Below are 25,453 nucleotides of genomic sequence, written 5' to 3'. Positions count from 1 at the left end.
GAACAAACTACCTTCCACTACCAGATCAGGAGAATCTCTCGCTATCTTTAAGAAACTCCTGAAGACAGAGCTCTTCAAAGAGCACTTACTCTCCTAACACCTCTAACAAACGACCTAATTCTAACCTCATCTCCTTCTTCCTCTTCTCTACTCCTCTATCCCATTATTTCCCTCTGACCTCCTTAAGGCCCTATCTATAGATGCTTTATTTTTAACTTCTATTATTTTTGTACTTAACCTCTTCTATTATTTGCACTTCAATATTGTAAGTCGCTTTGGACAAAAGCGTCTGCCAAATGTAATGTAATGTAATGTAATGTTAGAGTACTGTTGACTGAAAACTTACACAGTTTTCAGTACAGTGATGCATGTATGAGCTCAAGTGCGATAAAAAGCTTGTGCTGCTTCTGTTCTTAAAACAGAAAGCAGAAGGAGAAGTTCAGCATGGAAAACATGACTCAAGATCAGCGGCGGGAGACGGCGGCTCCTCAGACAGAATAAGAACCAGCGGGTTTAGAAATGATCTGGTTGTGTAAACCCGGTTACCTCAAAAAAAGGGAAACTTATGACACTCATGTGACACGAGCAGTTCAGTTATAGTCTTTATGTGGAACTGAGGTTGTGTTTCACTCAACAGTGTAAATAAAATGACTGGCGTTTGGGGGAACAACCACTATGGTGAAAGAGCTCTATACTTGGAAAAAATGATGGGAAAGCAGTGTGTAAACTGACCATGAATTGTTTCATTTCTGTTGAAGTAAAAGTATGGGAATTTAACATTTTTGCTAACCACAGTACTATAAAAGGGTGAACAGGAAATTCATCATAAAATGCTAATATTACCACCCACATTGGACAGTGCAGGGACTTGAAGTGGCAGAAACCACACCCACGTTTAACATATACAATGCTAGTGACTTATAATTCAAATAAAAGTGATCTATTTTGCTTCAAACCTGTTCTGTATTGACTTAAATGCCCTTTATATACAATTAAAGGTCCTTAAAAAGCAGTCTTAATAGCATAGATCTGACTTAACTTACAGTCATGTTTTGTGTATAGCATCACAGGAAGAGTTGAAACTATAGAGCTGAATACTTTTGAGAAAATATGCATGTAAACATGGCACAAATCTGATCTTTTTGATCACATGTAAACAGATGTGTTATATGTGCAGCAATCCTCTTAAATAGGTGGAATTAAAAGTTTAAAAAAAATCTGTGATAGGAATCAAATCAAATTCATGCATCAAATTAATGCAACTCAATTATGTTGAGGAGAAGGTTAAAGGCTGTACAGAGCTCTTAAATATTTGGTCGAATGTCTCTGTTCAAACCAAGGATGTCAGAAGCAGTTTTCTTTTATTGTATTAGATGTAATTTGCATTTCCTGCACTCTGGTGTGTTTTTAACAGGTTATTAAACACGTAAATTTACCTACAAACGTGATTTAATGCAATGACTATTATAAAGACAAATTTACCAGTTCAAAAGTCCAAACTGTATATTGTTGCTGTCCAATGAAAGACAAGTATCTCAATGTTTGTTGATTTTTAGTTTACTACATAATTTGAACCGACAAACTGTTCCTTATGCTGTGCCAAAACTTCTAGATAAACGGACCAATAGAAATTCTCCAAAATTACCTGAAATAAACTTATTTTACTTGACTTCTATTAAAAGTTTAGAAGTTGATACTTGTTTTTTTATTGGACAGCGACAATATTCATCAGCCTGTTTCTAAATCCACTGCTATGCCTAGAATAATTTAATTATTCTGACATAATTTTTCACCAACAATGACTTTATGGGTGAATTTTACTTTCTGTTTTAAGAATACCCTGCTGTTAAATACTGGAAGTAGATAAAAATGCAAGACGTACAGCTCTTAAACGCTGTATTTGATTTGATGAACTATCGCTTTAATAGATGGTTAAATATTAAATATGAGTGTCTGACAGATTCAAACTCAGCAGGATGTTCATTAATATAGAACTACAGAGGTTCTGTTCAGTGCATAATGCATGTTCCTAATGCCTCTGTTCTCCTGTGTGTGTGTGTGTGTGTGTGTGTGTGTAGAAGTGGAGGAAGGTGTGGTGTGTGTTGTCGGCTGACAGTATGAATGGTGCGGCTCGGTTGGAGCTGTACGAGTTCCGGCAGGCGTCGGTGACCGAGGGTCTGAGCGGGAAACGCTCCGAGGGGAAGAAGGTGATCCTGCTGAGGGACTGCGTTCAGATCCTAGAGAAGGTCGGCACTGAGTGTCCCAAAAACTGCAGCCCCTTCCAGATGGAGACCACCAACAAACTCTTCACCTTCGCCGCCCAGACCCCCGACGTCCAGAGCTGGGTCCAAGAACTCTGCAGACTGGCCTTTCCTGTAAATATTAAATACATACACCTACACCACTAATACACACCACTAATATACAGACATGTATAAAGTACTAGAGACCCAGACCTGAAAAAAGTACAAGTAGTCTGTCAAAAAAAGTGACTTGAGTAGAAGTTGGAGTGTTCTTTAAGTATCATTTTACCATATTGCCTTTTTTGTACTTAAAGCTCCACTAGGTAGGATTGAGATTTTGTGCTCGTGGGCTCCCCCTACAGTTGCAGAGTGTAATAAATGTATACAGCACTGTCATAAACCACCCCTTTCCTCTACTTTTTCCATCAGAAAGTAAAAATAATTACAACCATAATCAGTTTGTCTCTTTTAGCATGAAATGTTTACTTTATTGTAATCAAGACTGAAACAAGACATTTCTTCTGTGTCTACACCTATAAAACAGCGTGTTTACAGAGTAGCACTGTTAGCCCTTACCACAACTCAATTACGTCAAGGAGAAGTGTTAAAGGCTATGAGGAGAAGGGAAATGGATGACAGCAGTGAGTAAGGGGTTCAGTGGTCTGATAGTAAGTTTACAGAGCTCAAAAATATCTGGACGAATAACCTGAAATAATGTTGTTTTACATTGACTTCTATTGAAAGTTTAGAAGTTGATACATGTTTTTTTATTGGACAGCGACGATATTCATCAGCCTGTTTCTAAATCCACGGCTATGCCTAGAATAATTAAATTATTCTGACATAATTTATCCCCAACAATGACTTTATGGGTGACTTGTACTTTCTATTTTACCATATTACTTTTTTGTACTTTGTTGCAGAGTGTAATAAATGTATACAGCACTGTCATAAACCAACCCTTTCCGCTACTTTTTCCATCAGAAAGTAAAAAGCACAGGAAAATAATTACAACCATAATCAGTTTGTCTATTTTAGCATGAAATGTTTACTTTATTGTAATCACGACTAAAACACGACTAAAACAGCGTGTTTACAGAGTAGCACTGTTAGCCCTCACCACCAAACAAGCACAGCATGAAATAATATTAAAACAAAAACACAGTACCAGTAAAAGCTTTTACAAGCCCCAGACTAAAATGTATATTTCAGTTTGTGGCAATTTACTGCAAGCTAAGCTTACAAACAACCATATTTTACACTTAACATGATATATTTACACATTTAACACGATCGCTAATGCTAATCGCTGCTAGCTTCCGCCTGCTAGCCTACAGCTTTAGCAGTAAAAACAAACTTTAACTCAACTTATACCTCACATACTTACACTCTGGTTGTTTTAATAACCTTTTAACTCTCTTATTAATGTTTTAAGCTCCTTACAAAACAGAAATACCCACTGATTTACTTATAATCTGTCCTTATCTGGTACTTTCTGAACTCACCGGAACTTCTACTCACAATAGTACAGCACAGACAAACAAAACAAAAGATTCGTTCGAATGAACGAATCTTTTTAGTGAACGGATTCTAATGATTCAGTTCATCTAAAAGAGCTGCTGTGCTCATCACTACTAGTTAGCTTTTGTAAAGAATTAACCAACTCCAAATAGCAGGTTTTGTAGTCCTTGTAGAACTGTTAGAACTACATACAGGTCTGAAAGCAGGTCGCAGTGCTGGAAAGAGTTCTCTAAAAGTAAAAGTACAAGTATTGTGTTGTGTAGTTATTACTGAAAGAATTCAAAATGTTGAATATCATATTGTTAATTATTTCAGATATTTAGGCTAAAGGACACTCACAAGTCGTTTGGCTGTCTAACTCTCTAAACAAACTTACCCAAAAGAGAAGCTAAACAGTAAGTCGTTAGGATATTTGAACAAATTCAGCATTAAAGGTCACTAGTTATCAACTAAAGCTGTCAAAGGCCAAGAGATTAGAGCATGTTTACCAAACCCGGTGACAGAGATTTTTTTTTTTTAATGAGCAGGGGGGATTCTAGGATCAGAGGTTTGGGGGTATTGAGCACACGTCGAATAAAATCAGACATACAAACTATTATGTACAGTGGACAGATGTGTTACTTTTTAAAGCATTTAAAAACATTTTAAAATATTTCTATTAAAAAAAGGAAGCTTTATTATCTGGTCTAATTTAAACAGCTAAACGTGAAAAGCTACACAAACCTCAGTATGGATTTTGCAGGGCATCTGCTCACTCTAAACCAGGGGTGTCCAAACTACGGCCCGCGGGCCATTTGCGGCCCGTTTCCTTTTTTGGAGTTTTTATAATGTGAGATTCAAAGTTTGAACGCTAGTGTCAGAAACGGGCCAAAGAGTTGGAGAGAGTGCACATTTCTAGCGCAGAAAAACGGGCCAAAGAGTCTAAAAGCAGAGAGAGTGCGCATTTCTAGTGCAGAAAAACAGGCCAAAGAGTCTAAAAGCGGAGAGAGTGCACATTTCTAGTGCAGAAAAACGGGCCAAAGAGTAAAGATAAAGTAAAGATAAAGATAGTAAGTCATGTAAAATGGTGTGTAAATGAAATAATCAGGAAAAAAGTATTATTTAAAGTGGTATATTTCATTATTTGTTTTATTACAGAGTGTGGCCCGTGACTTCAAATATATTTCTCCTTCTGGCCCCCAACAAAAAAAAGTTTGGACACCCCTGCTCTAAACTGATTTTTTTTTTTTTTACCTTTTTTTACCTTAATTTTTATACTTGAATCTGAATATAACCTTTTATTTTAAAAACCAACCCATTATCCACAACTGGCTGACTGAACGATTGGCCACACACACGTGAGCGCGCATGCGGGCACGTATCAGTAGAGGAACATCTCGTCAAACTACAGCAACATAAAGAGTGTTGTTTAATATTCAGTGGAGAGAACATGGATTATAGTTTTTGGTTCCTGAGCCCCTAAAAAAGGACTGGCGACGCTCCTGGTAACGAGTAATAAAGCAGCACATAAAAAAATGTATCGGAGTAAACGTATTAAACTCAATTAAAATATGTATTAAATGTGAAAGTAGGAGAAAAAAATAATACGCCAATAAAGTACAGATACAGCATTTTACTAGTTAAGAACAGTAGTGCAGTAGTTCTACTTCAGTACTATACATTTCTGCTAATACATACAATAACACTGTACACAACACTAATACATACCATAATACATACTAATGGCATATGTATTTACATATGTATTTACATATGATTAAACAGTTTATTTAGGGCTACATTTACCTGCTGAGTAAACGTGAGGGAGAGAAGCAGCTTGCTTTAACTTTGCTCCAAATTTAGCTTATCTCCAAAACTTTCAAAACAAAGCTATAAAGCTGATGTGTGCCATCAGTTGGGAAAAGTGCTGTATATATAAACTTTAATTGATTTTAAAAAATGATCCACTGAATGAAATCACTCCAGAAAAACATCCCCAGGATGCAGATTTTTTTTCTTCAATACCATAAACTGGTTTGGAAACTCCTGAGTTTATAGTGTTGTATAGAACTGAGACACCACCATACTACACTGAATTAAACAGTTTCAATCCAGTCCAGGTCTTTGTGGGTGTGGTTACCTGGACATTGTGACTCGCTCTGAATGTGAGTGTAAATCTGGACTAAACTTCAGTATGTGAACGCTGAGGATGGTGGTTTTGGACACATTGAGATTTGATTGATTGTACAGTCCTCAGTAAATCATAACATGTCCTAAACCACTTCCACAAGCCTGCGGCGCTCTGCAGAACAGCCGAATACTCTTACAGGAAGCTGAGAGGAGTGTGTGGTCATGTGTTTTCACAAGTGTTCGAGCGACTGCAGACAGACTTCTAGTGAAGCTGGGAAACTCATTGTCTAAAATATTAGTACACTTGCACTTCTTCCAGAACAGCTTTGCAATTACAAATACACCAGTTTGTTTGCATTGGAACATAAAATGATATGTACGTTATATACATATGCATAGTAGCATTATTAAGTTTGTGGACACCCAATGGTCTGTGAAGAAGTGGAACTGTTGGAAATAGGGTGGGGTGGTGATCATATAACATCCTGAACTGTTGCTCTTGTTGCTGAATGCAATCTAACCCTCACAGAAATGTGCATCCAGGGCTAGAGCTTAGATCAGGCTCAAAAAAATCCAGCCCGACCCTGCCCGAGCCTGACCCGAACCATAAACTGTCATTATGGGCCCGAGCCTGATTTAAACCCGACATTTCTTTAGTAAGTAGAGCGTTTAACCTGAGCTTTTTTTATTTCGGGCTGTTTAAATGAATTATGTTAATTAACATTGCAACACTGAAGAAGCATAGACCTTTTATTTAAGAAAAATGGTTATTTAGGAAAGCGACACACAGCGCTGCAAGTCAAGTGCGTAATGTGAACAAGTGGAGGGGCTTGCAACATTTGCTAGATTGGGATTATTACATCGTAGCTTTATACAAAATAAAAATAGCATTAAAAACAGGTGCCTTTGTCACAGACCATTTTCCTAAGCCCAAGGAAAGTGGTGGGAAATATCGGCCTCAGGTTGAGCTCAGGCTTGGGCAGAGAATCTAAACTCTACCCAGTTTATACTCTTTTAATATCCTTGATTTCAAGAGAATATATATGAAACAGTGAATGAATAGGTGTCCTAATATTAATTGAGCACCTGTGGGGCATCCTCGAGTGGTATTAAAATCTGTTACAGATCAAATTTGTGGTGATACGACTCAATGTGTTTTGTCCTATCGATCAAGGGGAAGGGATTCTTTCATGAAGCAATAGAAACAGCACTGGGTGAACAAATTACCAATTAGACCAATTTGACCATTTAGACCAATTAGACGAATGTCAGATTTAGATCACATTAAAAAGATGACAGTGTGAACAGACAACAGATTTGTTGAGGAATTTGTATTTGGGCCATTTTTATCTGCTGTGTGAACGCAGTGTAACTCAGACTGGTTTTATATGTGTATAACTGCAGTGTTTTATTGTAGCTGGTTGTGACGCTGTGTTATTTTTCTTGTTCTGGTTTCAGTTGAACCGAGCTGAGGGCAGATCATCCGGGCCAACCGCCGTCCTTCACCCTCCTGTGAGAGATCACTCAGCCGTGGAGATGAAGGAAAACTCTCTGTACGAGCCCGCCGCCAGCTGTAAGACTGTTTACACACACACACACACACACACACACACACACACACTACAGCCATATATCCCTCCTGCGGTATTCCACACACGTCTGCTCAGTGGGAATAGAGATGTATGGAGTTTAGTGATTGGTTCTCTGATTGCAGGCTCTGTATCACTCTGACTGAACGGCTGGCTGAGTGTGGACACAGCGTGTGGACGGGGTGTTATATGGCTGTAAATGACCTGTAAGAGCAGTAATATTAATACTCTGCTCACACTGCAGATATCTGCTTTATTCTCTGAGCAGTGACAGTTTGAATAGGTTGGGTAGAGCACAGTGACTCTGCTGGAGCTTCAGGAGTTTATACTGTTCTCCGCAGGATTAAAGCACAGTGTACTCTACTACCAGCTGTTATGTAACACAATATAATACAATACAATGTATTTCAAAACAATGCAATTTAATATGATTCAGTATGAAGCAATGCAATATGCTACAGTACAATGGGCTACATGATTATTCAATCAGATTCAGTGCATTATATATACAATATAACACAATATGAAACAATTCGTTATGGTACGAAACAAAACTAAAATAAGTCGTACAATTCTTTACGGTACAATATGATTTGATAGATAAACTCAAACCCCAACAATTATTGTAAACCCAACCTTAGCACCAGACTTAGCCCCAGACCTAGTTTAAGCCAAAGCCAAAACCTTATTCTAAGCCTAGTTCTAGCCCAAGCCCAACCCCTAGTTTTTGCCTTAGCCTTTGCCCAAGCCCTAGTCCTAGCCCAAATCTTATCCTCAACCTAGTTCTAGCCCTAACCCCAGCCCTTGTCTAAGCTAAGCCCAAACCCAAGCCCAAACCTTATCCTGACCCTAGATCTAGCCCCAGCCTTAGCCCAAGCCCTAGTCTGAACCCCAACCCTAAAATAAGCTCAAGCCCAAACCTTATCCTTACTTTAGTTCTAGTTCTAGCCCCAGCCTCAGCCCAAGCCCTAGTCTGAGCCCCAGCCCTAAGCTAAGCCCAAGTCCAAACTTTATTTTAACCCTAGTTCTTGCCCTGGCCTTATGTTAAATTCTAGTTCTAGTCTAAGCCCAAGTCCTAAACTAAGCCCAAGCCTAAGCTTTATCCTAACCATAGATCTAGCTCCAGCCCTTGTCTAAGCCCAAGCCTTAGACTTAGCCTTAGCCCAAGCCCAACCCCAACCACAAGCCTTATCCAAACTCTGGTTCTAGCCCTTGCCACAGCCTTAGCCCTAGTGTAAGGCTGATCCCTAGTCTAATTCCAAACTCAAATCATACCCTAACCGTAGTTCTATCACTAGCCCCAGCCCTAATCATAGTCCTAGTTTAAGCCCAAATCTTATCCTAACCCTAGTTCTAGCTCTAGCCCTAGCCCTAGTCTAAACCCAAACCCAAACCTTACCTCTACCTCTAGCCAGAGCCGCAAACTCTAACCTAAACTTATCCTAACTTTATCCTAGATTAAACTCTGGTCAGAGCTCAAACCCTTACCTAGCTCAAACCCAACCTACTGTATTCCTAGCCTTAGCCTTACCTTTACCCTCAATCCTTATCTTATCCTCAATCCTAGTACTATCTGAATAGCATTGGTGTGTAAATGTAAGTGCAGGATTGACCTGGTCTGCAGATCAGCGAGGTGACCTGTGCTCTGTGTAGATCCCTGTAAGGGCCTTGAGGCATTATGTGGACTTGACCGCTGACTTCTGTCAGACCGACCAATTATTACAGCAGCTCTGAGGCAGCGGGAGAGAGCAGCACTGTTAAAACCCAGGCTTTAACTCTGGGTGGCGGGTGGAGTCTCCAGGGCCTACACATCCTTTTAGCAGTCGACCCCGAGGTCATCGTCTTTTCACTCTGCCCGGAGAGTGTATATGTGTGCAGTGTGGGCAGTGATAAAACATCTGCACAGCAGCCTCTCCCTCACCTTCTGTGGGTTCCACACTGTATGTGTGGTTGAGTGCCATACCTCACTGTCACTTTCAGCGGCATTTATGTGGTTTTACAGTAAACCGAGCTTTACTTTGTCTCTGGTGGTCAGTAGAAATGAAACTGTGTCAGATTTGTTGGTCTTTTGAAGTCTGGATGACTTTTACTGGGCATACTTTCCTTTACTTTCCTGCATATAAGATAAGATTGAGATGGTTAGGTACGGAGGTTCTACAGGTTCCAGATAAATCCTGCACTCAAGTCTTTGAGTGCATTGTAGAGGCATGTCTAGCAGTCAGCAATCTCTCACCAGGAGGTACACTTCCCAAAAGTAACCTCCGAAAGCTGTTTCATAGAACAGTGAAGGAAGCATTTTACACCCACTTGTGAAAAGACCCAGGGCTCTATGTCGTTGTGATGCTCATTGCTATCTTACACCACACCAACAGTCTATTTTACTATTTTCACTCTTTCCATCTGTGTCGTTTAAATAGCAATGGTGGTCAGTCTATATCTATGGGTCTGGTGATCTTAAAGGGCGGTGCAGGTGTACTTTTCCCGTCGTTACGAGCAAGGACACACTGACACGCCTATAGATTTCAAAAATAGGGCCTCCAGTGTCTAATCAGACCACACAATGTAAATACTACATCTTATGTGTTAATTTTAACACATTTCCTTCACTTCTCTCAAACTACAGCAGGTGTTCTCTCTGTTTTGTTCTCTTCAGCAATAAATGAACTATATTAGGTCAGGGTTTGTTTTCCTGTGGTCATATTTTTACTTTCTGTTGTCTGACCACTTCAGGTTCTCATAGACTCTCTGCTCTTCAGGTATAAACCGCCTTCAGAATTTAGTGTTCTGACTACACAAAATTTATAACCGAGGTACAATACAGTAACGTACAATACAAATAACAGCCTACTTTAACAAAGAAAACATTAACCCACTTGATGGATAGAGTGGATTTGCTGCTGGAGTTTTTATACACCTTATACCTTTTATACACACTAACACCTCATACACCACTTTACCACCATGCTAATCACTGCAGTGCTGAGTTGCTATATGATCAGTGGAACTGAAGAAGAACAGTGTAGAAACAAGGAGGTGGTCATAATGATATGCTTGAAACAAATGATCATGTCCCATGATACACTTTAACCAATTCCTGTATTTTTTTTAAATATTAATATTTGTGGGAAAATGCTTATATTTAAAACACTTCCCAGGAATATGCTGCTTGATTTGGGAAAGTGTAGTGTTGCCGACATTAACGTCTGACTGTTGACATCTGTCTACTACTATTCTTATTATACAATAATATGCTATAATCTTTTATTGGCAACTTTTAACTTACTGTAAAATTTATGAGAAACTTAATCGAGAAGCTTAATATTATTGACACTGTGGATCAAACTTCTGAAATATATAATACACCCACTCAATTATTATCAGGCCTTGCTCCAACTTTAATTATTCATGTCCCGTGACTTTTGGCATGTGATTGTATGTTTATGAACTGGAGCAGACTGTTAGTTACTCATTATAAAAGTGTTAAAAGGTGTGTTTGTGTATTTCAGTCTGTCCTGCTGAAGGACAAACTGCCTGATTCTGACTGCAGAACCTCGGGCCAGAGACAAATTGACCATTTGGGCCACAGGTGGCTCACCCTGATTCCATTACAGCCTGCTGGAGATAGGGTGTGTTCTCAGCTTCGTGTGAGGGTGTGAGTGTGTGTTAGTGTGTGTGTGTATGTTAGTTTATGTGTGTGTATGTGTGAGAGAGAGAGTGTGTGTGTATAGCACCATCTCTAACAAAATAAAATAGGGGGATATAAGCCGTCTTGAAATTTGCCCACAGCCACCTCCATCTGCCTCCCTCAGAGAGAGAGAGTGAGAGAGAGAGAGAGAGAGAGAAAGAAAGAAACAGACAGAGAGATAGACAGATAGAGAGTGTGTGTAAAAGAAAGAGAGGGAGAGAGAGAAACAGATGTAGAGATAGACAGCCAGAGATTGTGTGTAAGAGAGAGAGAGAAACAGACAGAGAGATAGACAGATAGAGTGTGTATGTGTGAGAGATTGAGAGAAAGAGAGTGAGAAAGAGAAACAGACAGAGAGATAGACAGATACAGAGTGTGTGTAAGAGAAAGAGAGGGAGAAGGAGAAACATACAGAGATATACAGCTAGAGATTGTGTGTAATAGAGAGATAGCGATGAACAGACAGAGATAGACAAAAAGTGTGTGTGTAAGAGATAGAGAGAGAGAGCAAGACAGACAGAAAGATAGACAGATAAAGAGTGTTTGTAAGAGAGAGAGATAGACAGACAGAGAGATAGACAAATAAAGTGTGTGTGTAACAGAGAAAGAGAAACAGACAGAGATAGACAATTAAAGTGTGTGCGTAAGAGAGAGAGAGAGAGAGATAGACAGACAGACAGAGAGATAGACAGAAAGAGAGTGTGAGTAAGAGAGAGAGAGAGACAGAGAGATAGACAGATAGTGTGTGTAAGAGAGAGAGAGAAAACAGAGAAAGAGATGCTACTTCTATTTCTACGTTAGCATTGTATCTATTAGCATCTTGTCTCCAGTGTTAATTAGTAAAGTATAAGTGAGACAGATATAGAGTGTGTGTAAGAGAGAGAAACATACAGAGAGATAGACAAATTAAGTGTGTGCGTAAGAGAGAGAGAGATAGACAGACAGAGAGATAGACAGAAAGAGAGTGTGCGTAAGAGAGAGAGAGATAGACAGACAGAGAGATAGACAGAAAGAGAGTGTGCGTAAGAGAGAGAGAGATAGACAGACAGACAGAGAGATAGACAGAAAGAGAGTGTGAGTAAGAGAGAGAGAGAAACAGACAGATAGATAGACAGATTGAATGTGCATGTGTGAGAGAGTGAGAGAAAGAGAGGGAGAGAGAAACAGAGAGAGAGATAGACAGAGTGTGTGTGTGTGTGTGTGTTAATGAGAGAGGGGATAGATAGATAGTTACTGTGGGTTTGGTATGAGGTTATTTTATCTGTTAGATACGTTACTGTTGTCTTTATAGCTGCAGTTCTGTGGGTGGGGAAGGTATATCTTCTGCATTTTCTGCATTAATTGTTATACTACATTAGGCGACATTAGGCTAACAGCTGCAGTGCTAAATCTGAGGAAGTAAACTTCAGGTACCCAGCGTGACTCAGCTGAGCGAGTGTTTTGTGTGATTTTTGCTGAAGCGAGGCTTTAACTCCTCAGTCTGGGGTTTAATTTTATTCAGACGGGACGCTTTAAAGTCCTGAAACAGGTTAGGTTTAGTCACAGAGCTGTTTAAGGCTAAAATATGATCAGACGCTCGTCTCCGCCGCGCGAGCAGAGCAACGCGGCCGCTAGCGGTTAGCCCCGCGGTGCTGTGCGGATAATTGGATTGAAAGCACCTGCCGACAGATTTGATTGGACGGCGAGGCGTTTCCAGCTGAAAGTTGCTGTTTGCTCTGGGAGTTCAACATCAAAGCAGAAGCCAAATACAATCAGAGCCCGAATCCTCAAACACTTCAATACAGCAGCAGAACCGCCATCCGACGCCGTACACACACACACACACACACACACCGGACACACACACCAAACACACATCTCATAAACACTGAACACCGGGATTACACCATTCCATACAAATAATTATAACTCATACAAAGTCATATTACCCAATAAATCAACATAATGACTCACTACATGTCCAAATATTTGTAGACACCCTTCTTATGACTGCAATCAGCTACTGACACATACAGCTTTGGAAAAAAGAAAATAAGAGACCACTTAAAAATTATGGGTTTCTTTGATTTTAACCAATTGAAAACCCCTGGAATATAATCAAGAGGAAGATTGATGATCACAAGCTGAACTCATCAAACCAAGCTGAACTGCTTGAATTTTTGCACCAGTAGTAAAGGCATAAAGTTATCCAAAAGCAGTGTGTAAGACTGGTGGAGGAGAATATGCAAAGATGCATGAAAACTGTGAATAAAAACCCTTAAGACTTTATGAATATGAACTTGTTTTCTTTATATTATTTGGGGTCTGAAAGCTCTGCATTTTTTCAGCCATTTCTTATTTTCTGCAAATAAATGCTCTAAATGGCAATATTTTTATTTGGAATTTGGGAGAAATGTTGTCTGTAGTTTATAGAATAAAACAACAATGTAAATTTACTCAAATATATATGCATATTTTTTTCAGAGCTGTATAATGCAAATACACACACATAAATATGACAGTTTAATGCAATGTATACAAAGTATTCAGTGTACAGTACAGTGTTACAGTATAACAGTGCAAATTTACTGTGCCCTCAAAATAACTCACATAACACACAGCCATTAATGTCTTAACAACTGCTAATAAATATAAGTTCACACAAACTATAACCAAAGTGTCAGTATTTCGAGCCTTAAACTCTTTTGGGCATGGAGTTGAGACATCACAGAGCTCCACCTTCTGTTTGAGGATGCCCCACAGATGCTCAATTGAGACTTAATTGAGTTTAGGTCTAAAGACATGCTTTGACCAGTCCTTCACTTTTACCATTAGCTTCCTCTGCAAAGCAGTTGCCTTCTTGGAGCTGTATTTTGAGGTCATTATTATGTTGGAAAACTGCTGGTTGTTAAAATGTAGCTACTTTACATTGTATTAAAATGTCATATCTTCAGTGTTGTTCCATGAAAAGATAGTATAACATATTTACAAAAATGTAAGGGATGTACTCACTTTTGTGAACTACTCTAGATATAACATTTGGACATTTACTGTAAATTATCTGCTGATGAATAAGGAATTCAGAATCGAATCTATAGTGCACTGAAAAAAAAAACAATATGAGTAAAATTTACTTTAAAAAAGTTTTGTAAGTTTCTGCAAATTTAATTTCTGTAAATTTAATTTCAGATAAATTTAATTAACTTCAACTCGGTTTCAAGATTTTAAATGTTACATAGATAAGTGAACTGAACTTCGATCCTTTCTTTTAGTAAACTTTACTTAATTTATTTTTGCTGAATTAATCCTTTCTTTTAGTAAACTTTACTTAATTTATTTTTGCTGAATTAATCCTTTCTTTTAGTAAACTTTCCTTAATTTCTGCATACAATATTACCTAATTACAATTACTTTATTTATATAATATTACTCAAATAATATATGATACATAATATATTATAATTCCTGATTTTTTATATTTCTAGTTAAAACACACATTTAAATATTTACATATTTTATTATTTTGTGGACAGACCAAGTCTCATTGTCTCAACACATAGATGGCATGTAAAACATTCTTTTTAGTATGCTATGCCACCCATGTGTTGAGACAGTGTAATATGTGTGTTTTAAAAAAAAAAAAATTCAGGAATTATAATATTATAATATAATATTGTATAAATTAAGTAATTGTAACTAGGTAATATTGTATGCAGAAATTAAGTTTACTGAAAGAAAGGATTGGCATGAATTTCAGTTCACTTATTTAATCCATGTAACTTTTCTAATTACATTTTACTTTTTATTAGTGGACTTAACTTTCTAAACTACATACTTCAAACTCAAACCCTGGTTAGTATCAGTAATAAGTGCACAATTGGGACATACCCTGTGTTTGATATGAGATGGTTCAGTATTAATGCAGATAAGCGAGTGCTCTGGCAGTCTGACAGATCTCTAATAATAGCCGCTCTGGTTGGGGTGAAGTTCTCAGACTAAAGCTAGTAGTGATAATCTGCTCTGAGGTCGCCGTTTATTTCTGCTCATCAGGAAGGAAGTGGTTGCTGTGTTGCATTTTTAGCAGTGAGAGAGCAGCATCACACGACTGTGGTTCCCGTCTCAGTTCTGCTTCAGTCCTGCAGCCCTTAGATCAATTCGGGTTAAAGCGAAAGCTGTACTTAATCTTCTGTTCTGTAGATTCAAATACTGCAAGAAAACATTCAAAACTATCTTTCTAAGGGATATCAGTGCGTTGCAAAAATATTAAATCTACCATAGATGTCATTTATTAAGTATTTAAAGTGTTGTTTAATGTATAAATAGTAATTATGTGACTTTATTTTGGTTAAAAAATGCTGGTTTACAAGCATATTTACTATCCTGTTACCTTACCACCCTGTTACTGTACTATCCTGTTACTTTACCACCCTGTTGCTCTATTATTCTGTTACCTTACCACCCTGTTACTCTACTATTCTGTTACCTTGCCACCCTGTTACTGTACTATTTTGTTGCCTTACCACCCTGTTACTGTACTATCCTGTTACCTTACCACCCTGTTACTTTACTATTATGTTACCTTATGACCCTGTTACTGTACTATCCTGTTACCTTACCACCATGTTACTCTATTATTCTGTTACCTTACCAGCATGTTACTGTAATATTATGTTATCGTACTACCCTGTTACTATACCACCCTGTTACCTTACCACCCTGTTACTGTACTATTCTGTTACCTTACCACCCTTTCATCTTACCACCCTTTTACTGTACTATCCTGTTACCATACCACCCTGTTACTCTACTATTATGTTACCTTACCACCCTGTTATATTACCACCCTTTTACTCTATTATTCTCTTACCTTACCTTACCTGCCTTTTACTGTATTATCCTACTACTTTACCAGCCTTTTATCTTACCACCCTGTTACTGTACTATTCTGTTACATTACCACCCTGTTACTGTACTATTCTGTTACCTTAACACCCTGTTAGTGTATTATCCTGTTACCTTACCACCTTGTTATATTACCACCCTGTTACTGTACTATCGTGTTACCTTACCACCCTGGTATCTTACCACTCTGTTACTCTACAATACTGTACTATCCTGTTACCTTATCATCCTGTTACTTTACTATCCTGTTACCTTACCACCCTGTTATTGTACCACCCTGTTACCTTACCACCCATTTACCTTGCTACCCTGTTACCTTACAAACCTGTTATCTTACCAATCTGACATTGTACCATCTTTTTTTTAATCTTTACACCCTTTTATCTTACCACCCTGTTATATTACCACACACCTGGCAACGGATCCAGAATGTCCTATTCTATTGGCAGTACTTCTCTTCCACAGGGACAAGCTGTGTGTGTGCATTTGCACGTCCATGTCATTCAGCAATGGGTGCAACTTCCTGCCAGAACCTTGGGCCAATTACAGTCTGAATAACCTGTCTACAAAGAAGATCCGATCTTAAATATGCGGAACCGGTGGGATTCTCCGGGCCGATGGGCAGTGCTGTGTGTGGAAGCGCGTGGTTCAGGTTGGAGTGGACGGCTTCGTGTTTGGTCCTCAGCTGATGATGGATTGAGGTCATTAAGAGGCTTTTAATCAATGTCTCCCCAATCAGTGCTGATTAAGACTCACCACTGCTAATTAGAGCCTCTGCCAGAGCAGCTGAGATCAGCTCCAGACCGGCTGAACCTGCTGATGCAGGACTGCACCTAGTTTAGACCCTGTTGGTTCCTCTATCCTGGATATAAGATGAGATTGAGATGGTTGGGTATGGAGGTTCTATAGGTTCTGTATGGATCCTGCAGCAGATTTACCCACAGATGTTGCTACAGTTGGACCTGTAGATCCTGCTCTACACTCGTAGGTTGAAGCTGAAACTGCAGCGTCCCAGCTGCTCCATAAATGCTGGATTGGTGATACATTTTAAGACCAGGCAGAACAAGGAAGTTCTGCAATCTGAGATGTTCCTCTATTTCTGGGAACCCTTGCTGTGTGTGGGTGAGCATTATCCTGCTGAAGAAAATTGTTTCAGTTGGAAGCAGCACAAGTGTCTGCAGGATGTTCTGCACATATCACTGAGCTGTTAGTGTTCCTTGTATCACTGCCCAAGAATAGAATAGGTGCCAATATAATAGGTGTCTCTGGATTAGATAAATAAACATGAACCTATTATTGGCTCCATTCCTAATGCCAGGCATTGGCTATAGAGGGGTCTATAACACCAGTATTAAGACACTGTGGAGCAGTGGGAGTGGTATCCACTGTATCCACTTTTAAATTATGCAGTTATATTTTATGCAATCAAATAAAATCAAGGGAAATGTAAGAAACATGCATTTTAGCAAGGGTGTGTTGAAAATTGTAGCTGTCAACATAATTTGTAGTTGACTACATAATTTAAACAGAAAAACTGTCGCTTACACTGAACCAATATTTCTTGATGAATGGACAAATAGAAATACTTCAAAATGACCTAAAATAAACTCTTTTTACATTGACTTCCATTGAAAGCTTAGTAGTTTTTTTCTCTCGCCTGAAAAGTTGTTGTTTTTCATTGGACAGCAACAATATACACTAGAATGGAAAATATCACCAGAAGTATCCTGTGCTATCTTCCACTCTGTTATTATATCACTGACAGTTGGCTGTGGAATATTTAGTAGTAAGGAAATTTCACAGCTAGACTTGTTGCACAAGTGCTACATCCTATCACAATACCACACTAGAGTTCACTGAGCTCCTGAGTTTGATTTGGATTTGGATGAGTAAGCAAATACTTTTGTACGATACGATATAGTGCACAGTATGTGTGTGTATGAGTGGATATGGATCATACATGCAAGAATAGGCACAAGACGTAGAAAATAGGCAGACTTCATCTGTGGGGGAATAAAAATATTAAAAATATCCGTCACTGAGCATCAGAGGGTGAAATGAAAGAGCAGCACAAACGTAACGTGCGAAATAGGAGAACACTCCGGTCTTTTTTCTAACCTGACTGACGGGGAACGCTTTACAGTATAATCGACTTCACCCTTATTCAGAGTGCAGCTAAGCCTTGTGGGTAATGGCGAGTCTGAAGTGAGTCCAAAGCAGCAGAAGCTCATAGGGTCGTCCAGGTTAACCAACACAAGCAAACTGCACCACCTTTGCTGCCGCCGCCGCAGCCATACGGTTATCTCTTTAGCCGGATTTGGCACTCGGGTCGCACCCCCGGGGCACGCCGCTGGGCCGCTATCTCCAGAGGGGCAGCGCGGCAAACAGCCCTGCAGAAAAAAACTAAACAAACAAATCTGATGTTCTTCTGGGCCGGCCTGGCTGCCAGCAAGCTGGATCAGCACCCGCTTCATCTCGAACCGCAGCGAGAAAAGGAAGCCGTCCTTTTGTGCCCGTCGGAGAGTGACAGATGTGAACATCCATAGCGAGAACAAAGGCCAAGCTCAGACAGACCCGGCTCCTCGCTCTGCTCCCAGACATCCGTCCAACTCGGAATTACAGAGTCGTCTCCGGGGAGGGGAACGCCCTACAGGCTCGCTTTCAATAACACAATCTGCTAAAAGAGACGTCCAGCAGAGTGGAAAAAGAGAAGAGGGAACCGGGGACACAGCTGGCACTGAGCCGTCACTTATATATTTACCCAACAGTGCTTTAAAACAAGTGGACGTTCCTTTAAAGAGAAACTCGGCATAACTAAAGAATTACTAGGGTTTTACCTCAGCAGACTGTTCTAATCATACATTTACCTCAGCAGTGCTATTCTAAATTATACATTTACCTCAGTAATGCTGTCTAAATCATACATTTACCTCAGCAGTGCGATTTTAGACAAATTTATCTTAGCAATGCTGTTTAAATCATACATTTACCTCAGTAATGCTGTCTAAATCATCCATTTACCTCAGTAATGCTGTTTAAATCATACATTTGCCTCAGTAATGTTGTCTAAATCATACATTTGCCTCAGTAATGTTGTCTAAATCATACATTTGCCTCAGTAATGTTGTCTAAATCATACATTTAACTTGGTAATGCAGTCTAAATCATACATTTACCTCGTTAATGCTGTCTAAATCACACATTTACCTTAGTAATGCTGTCTATATCATACATTTGTCTCAATTTACCTCAGTAATGCTAATCTATTCATACATTTACCAAAGTAATGCTATTCCTATAATACATATAATATATGTATCTCAGTTATGCTACACTAATCATACATTTACCTCAGTAATGCTATTCTTATCATACATATAATACATTTACCTTAGCAGAGCTATTCTAATCATACATTTACCTCAGCAGTGCTATTCTAATCATACATTTACCTCAGCAGTGCTATTCTAATCATACATTTATTTATATGTAAAGAATTGACCACTTTATATTGTTGCCATTCCTTCTCACAAAAATAAAAAGACGTTTTAGCATTTTATTGGGTTTTTCCTTACTGTCCCAGCTGTGATTGGTCATTTTCTATAGCAGTTCTCGGCCACGTTTAGCTGTAAAGTTCCAGACGTAAGTCTGGGTTGTAAGACTTTTCTAAACCAGACCAGACATCCATCTGTTTCTGAATTACTGAGATATCTCCGTGGACGAGGACGCCCTGCAGGCTCTCTCAATAACACAGAGTGATAGAAGAGGAAGAGGAACTGGGGACACGGACTGACATTCAGCCCTTTCTAACAGATTCACCCTCCAGTGTTTAATAGAGTCCTGATAACTTTCATTTCTAATGATGTGTCCTTGTAGTCCTCTTTACCGTCCAATCAGGCGTTTATTTATAGGAACAATAGTCACTATATGACACCACATGTGTAGAATGCCTACTTTTCTTTGCAGTGCAAAGACTGGAAATACACTGGAAAGAGTTTTTTAGCCACACCCTTTACTTCTGAGACATGAAGCTCACATTGGTTGCCAGGTTGAGGACACAGCACGTACACAAGAACTTACACAAGTGCAAGACCAGTTCAAGAACTAGAATTTAAAGTTCGTAACAATGCTGGAAACAGCTGTGTACACACAGTGTAGCCAGTTAGCACTAGTCTGGGTCACTTTACCTCAAATATATCTCAAATTTTAACTGCCTTTATAGGTCAGCTGCACTCAAGAGACCAATTAGTATAAATACTCAAGACTCCTACAAGCTAGTGGTTGTGATGAATTACTTAGCTAATGTTACCTAACCTTCACCAAAGCTTATTGCTAACAAGTGCAAGAGAAAATTAGGAACCCACCATCTGTCTTGTAGTCCTTCTGGGTTCTAAGCTCTGAGTCTCCACCTATCAAACGCATTGCTAATGTTTACTGACTATGGTGTTGCATACCTGTCCAGCTGAGATGAGGAAACCTTATGATTATTTTATTATTTTGCGAAAAGTCATCTGTTCTGCTAGCTTGTTGGTAGGCTGCTCTACTATATACAGTAGATGGCTAGCTAGATAAGTAAGCTAACATGTAAAACTATCCAGTATAATTTTTTTGTAAAAGAAACTGTCATGCAGCTAATCATGACTAGCTGAGAAGGATTAGTGCTTTTTAAAACTAGCTTCTAGCAACATACCCCAGAAATGAGCCCGATTATCCAGTCAATTTGAGTTTCTAAACCTTTAGCTTAACCAAGAAAAAATGTGAGGCAGATTTTAATCAGATAAACACTTCTTAGGACATAAATTTAGCTTATTTGTTTATCGTATTTGTTTATCGGTTTCTTTATTAATTGATTAATTGATTGATCTGTATTATTGGGGGATGCTGTGGCATAAGGGTTCAAGAATAGGTTTTGGGATCAGAAGGTCACAGGTTTGATCCCCTGGTCCAACAAGTCCAACAGTAAGCAATTGTTTATTGAATTGTTTGTGGTGCACACTGCAACTGCAGGTTGTGTAGTGTAGTGGATAACTGCCAAAGCAGGATTTAACGTTGCTGTGAGACTAAGAAACATTTGGAATATATAACATGGAGAAGTATTTCAGGAAACAGTAAACAGTGTGTGATTTACGCTGTATTTATCTGTATTTATCCCTCTGTGTGTTTCAGTGCGAGATTTCCTGGTCATCGCCATGGGGACGGAAGCGGCGCTGAGGTGTAAACTGTATGGAGAATATATTCTGACTCCTCACGATGACCGAATTCTGCTGAAGGACCACAAAACCAAGCAGGTCCTCTTCTCCTGGCCGTACTGCTTCATCAGGAAATTTGGGCAGGACAGGGTAAGCTGTGATAGGGGGCGCTCTAAGCTGTGGATGGGAATAAACAGTAAATAAAGTGAGGGGGCGAAGCCACAGACTAACATTTTTATGCACAGTATTTTAATCAGTTTCTTTTAACCAAAAAAAAACTTGGGTACTGCTTTAGATTAAAACTACCTTTAGAGGAAAGAACAGGAAATTAAAGACCAGTGTAACGCTACAGACTGAACAGGAGGGTAGTTATAATGCAAGCGGTGGTCAAAGCCAGAGTAATAATACATCGATAAATCAGCTGTTTGCTGACAAAAGAGAAATCCTGAGCCAGAAATACAGTCAAAACAACCAAAATACACAGTACAAACAGAGCTAGCCAAGGGCTAGCCAAAAATTAAGATTCCAACAAAAAATACCAAAAATACATGGAAATACAATCAGAAAGAAAACACTTGGTATAAAGAGTGGCATTACTTTGCAAAAAAAAAACAGGTTTATATACATGTAAAAATTACTAACAGCTAAAATGAATTCTAAAATAACGGGGACATAATAACGAGCGTAAGAAAGTGCAGCCATTGCCTGAGTCTGAACATGTCAGGTGCATGCTGGGGATTGTAGTTCTGGAGAGGCATATGTCTATTAATAAGAAGGGGAAAGGCAGCATTAGGAACTACAGTGTCCGTATCAGATAATACTCAGCTTCTCGTGTAGACAGTGGTTCTGTAACAGGTGTATAAGTGTACAGATGTACAGGTTTTAGGGTTTATAAAATTGGCATACATATAGAATTGCCATTCTATATTATTTATCTTGGTGTTTATCTTGGTGGTATCTTAGCATTAAAAGCTGATGTCTTCTTGGTTGGTATAGGAATTGTAATGATGTAACAGTGATATTCGTACTGGTTGTTAATGGTTAGTAAACATCTTTATAAACCTACCTATCAACAGTTTATGAGGGTAGTCTTATTTTAAAGTTGTTTCTTTAGAAAGTGCTCTGTAATAAATCCTGTAGTTATAAGAAAGGAGTATTATTTAATCCCCATACTATTTGCATGCCTTTTCTTCAGCTTGCTTTTCATATCGCTCTAAAAATGTTATTATGGCCTCAGTCTGCCAAAAACAGAAGTGTTAAAGTTTCAGTTCTGTCTTTTCTTTTTTCTTTCCTCTCCAGCTGTCGTTCTCCTTCGAGGCCGGGCGCCGGTGCGAGTCTGGTGAGGGAAACTTTGAGTTTACGACGAACCAAGGCGACCGAATCTTTAAAATCGTCAGCGGCTACATCCAGAACCTTCCGCAGTCCAAGAAACCGGGCAGAGAAATTAAACCCAGGCCTGTAGAGATGGTAGACACACCCCCTCCTCAGAGCATGGACGACACCTGCACGTACAGTACAGTAAACCTCGTGCCGTACAATGTTTCAGGCCAGGACTTTTCCTCCAGTCCCAAACAGCGTTCAATAAAAAAGCTGAGCCCAACCTTCAGGAGCTTGTCTCTGAACGCCATCGAGCCTCCAAACAAAAGTCAAGTGAGGAGCATCAACAGCTGCCCCTCAACAACATCATCATCCAGCACTTCTTTCACTGCATCTTTTACTGCGTCTTCTACCACATCCTCCGATGCCCCCCAGGGCCAGGAGCCACTTTACGCTACTGTTACCAAGCCCCGCTTCCTCAACGAGACAAAGAACGACCAGAAGAGCCACTGGCACGGCTTCAATGACTACGTCCACCAGCTCGATCCTCTGCCTGATCCTCCGGAGGACGTGGACTATTCTTTTCTAGAAGAGGAGTCCAGCGAAATGCTGCCGGGCGACCTGCCGAACGACCTGCCGGACGAGCTGCCGGACGACCTGCCGGACGAGCTGCCGGACGACCTGCCGGACGAGCTGCCGGACGACCTGCCGAACGACCTGCCGGACGAGCTGCCGGACGACCTGCCGTCTCCGCCTTTCCACTTCCAGTCTGAGGACTACATCGAAGAAGACGTTTACTCAGAGCCCAAAGACTACGATGGTCGCGCTTTCTGGGAGGTAACCAGGGAATACCAATTCCCAAAGGAGATCCTGGGTGAAGGGGAGGTGGAGAACGGTGGAGAAGAAGAGCAAACAGAGGGATTCTTCACTTACGATAATCTGATGAGTCGAGGAAAGATGCTGTAAATGCTTGTAAACAGTGAGTCCACCAATAGGAGGCGCTGTGTACAAACTTTTACACTGTTCCAACATGTCAAATCCTTTATAGCAATGTTTTTATTCTGTAGGCCCCAGTGGTCAGCATTGGTACTGCTACTGAAATAGTAAATCCACCAATAAATAGGAGGCGCTGTGTTTAAATTTCCATACTGTGCAAACATGTTCAATTCTAAGCAGTGGATTTCAACCTGTGGTCCATGGCCGCTCAGTGGTCATCAGTAGTACTGCAACTAAAAAGTTGTTAAATCCACCAATAGGAAGCACTGTGTTCAAATAAAAAAAAAATCGGATTTGTATACAGTTTATCTATTAATAGAAAGGTGCAGTCTTCAAATTTCAAAATTTCAAATTTTAGTTCTGTCCGGACGCTGAGTTTCATCTCCTTGCTTTTAATAAAATAGCTATTTGCCCATTGCCACACACCCTAATTACACTTTGCATATTACCACGGAGATCCGTGTAAACATAACAGCTAGTGGAAATGGAGGAGCTACTGAACGAGATGTCACGTGACTGACAAAGCTAAAAAAAACTCACTGGTCCTCCTGTTTTTTCAGTTGCAGTCCAGATGCAGGAGTTTTATCACTGAGTAGAATTGTAAAATATTTTTCACAGACGTCCCCCTGAGAAACTAATCCCATCCGGAAAGGGCTAAAGATTCTGTAGCAGTGTTTTTCAACCTATTGGCCATGCCCCCTCTGTAGGATGCAGTAGAACTGCTTGTAAAAATGTAGTAAAATTGAGTTTTTTTGTTGTTGTGAATATTAAATAGCAGGCACTGTGTTAAAATTTTAACCTGCACAAATATGTTTTATAACCTGTGGGCTGCAGGGTTATTTCAGATTCAGATAAACAGCTTTACAAGTATTTTACACAGCCCTGTGTGTTTGTTTACTGTACATGCATTCATATATAATGTAGTTATGCTTATATTTATATAAGCTGTTGTGGCTGGGCCACTGTTAGATTTTGGATCTTTTTGATTTTTGTGTGTATTTATGTTTTTACGTGGAATTTTTCTTTGTTGTTTTATTCTGATGCTAATAATACTTTGATATTTCACACTTCAGATGTAAATCTTTTCTATGTCTTTGTTTCTAACAAGCTGTTCATGTAGCACTTTGTGGTTTGAGGATTGATAAAATAAACTACAGCATTTTAAAACTAATATAAATGTGTAAATGCTCTCAAACACATAAAGGGCATTGCTATCTTACACTCCATCAACAGTCTATTTTCACGCCTCACGTGGCATACTGCTATCTGGGAAATACAGGTGTGCCACTGGCTGATTAAAACCCTGACAACAGTCAACAGTCGCCCAGTTCTATCTTAGCCATGCAGAAGCGCCGGGAACAAATAAATGCACTGCTGCTCACAAATCCAGTTTTTAACTCAACAATAAATAGAATAAGCAATAAAATAACATTGATGTTCTTTTAAATGAGCTGCTGGAGCTCCTTCACAGCGTGAACAAGCAGGTCAGTTTCCTCTGCTTACACGCTCAAAAACGCAGCACTGTTAAGATATCAGAGCTCACCTGAAAATAGCAAGTGACACATTGATTGTTTTTTTATTTCACGCTACGCCCAAAACTCACCCATGATAAATTAAGAAAATTCGCACATACCTTTTGCAAGTTTCGAGATGCGCATTGACCTATTTTTTGAACCCTCACATTATTGACACACCCATACACCCTAAATCCAGCTGAACGATGCACAATTGATCAATGTGCTATTGATATTAAAATAGGGCCCCAAGAGGCATGAAATTCAAACTAAGTGACTAAGAAAATGCAGCAGAGATGTGCAAATTTGTCATCTAATCAAGAGGACCTACTTTGAAGAATCTAAAATATAAAACATATACTGGTTTGTCTAAAACGTTTTTTATTTGCTAAATAATTTCAGATTTGTA

At 39.4% G+C, this 25,453-nt stretch overlaps 1 protein-coding gene across 1 annotated transcript in view; it reads left to right on the top strand.

Annotated features, from left to right (window-relative positions):
* Positions 1–24,252, top strand: part of LOC103043435 (docking protein 3) — a 30,405-nt gene extending 6,153 nt beyond the window's left edge. Inside the window, exons 2-6 of the mRNA XM_049469009.1 lie at positions 2,079–2,375; positions 7,332–7,446; positions 21,195–21,367; positions 22,517–23,163; positions 23,299–24,252. Coding sequence (XP_049324966.1) covers positions 2,079–2,375; positions 7,332–7,446; positions 21,195–21,367; positions 22,517–23,163; positions 23,299–23,500 — 1,434 coding nt within the window. The 3' untranslated portion in view covers positions 23,501–24,252. The remainder of the gene's footprint in view (positions 1–2,078; positions 2,376–7,331; positions 7,447–21,194; positions 21,368–22,516; positions 23,164–23,298) is intronic.
* The last annotated feature ends 1,201 nt before the right edge of the window (positions 24,253–25,453 follow it).

Source organism: Astyanax mexicanus, chromosome 20 (assembly GCF_023375975.1).
Source record: "Astyanax mexicanus isolate ESR-SI-001 chromosome 20, AstMex3_surface, whole genome shotgun sequence".
NCBI classification, from domain to species: Eukaryota; Metazoa; Chordata; class Actinopteri; order Characiformes; family Acestrorhamphidae; genus Astyanax; species Astyanax mexicanus.
Note: the sequence above shows the minus strand (reverse complement) of the source record. Positions and strands in the feature narration are given on the sequence as shown.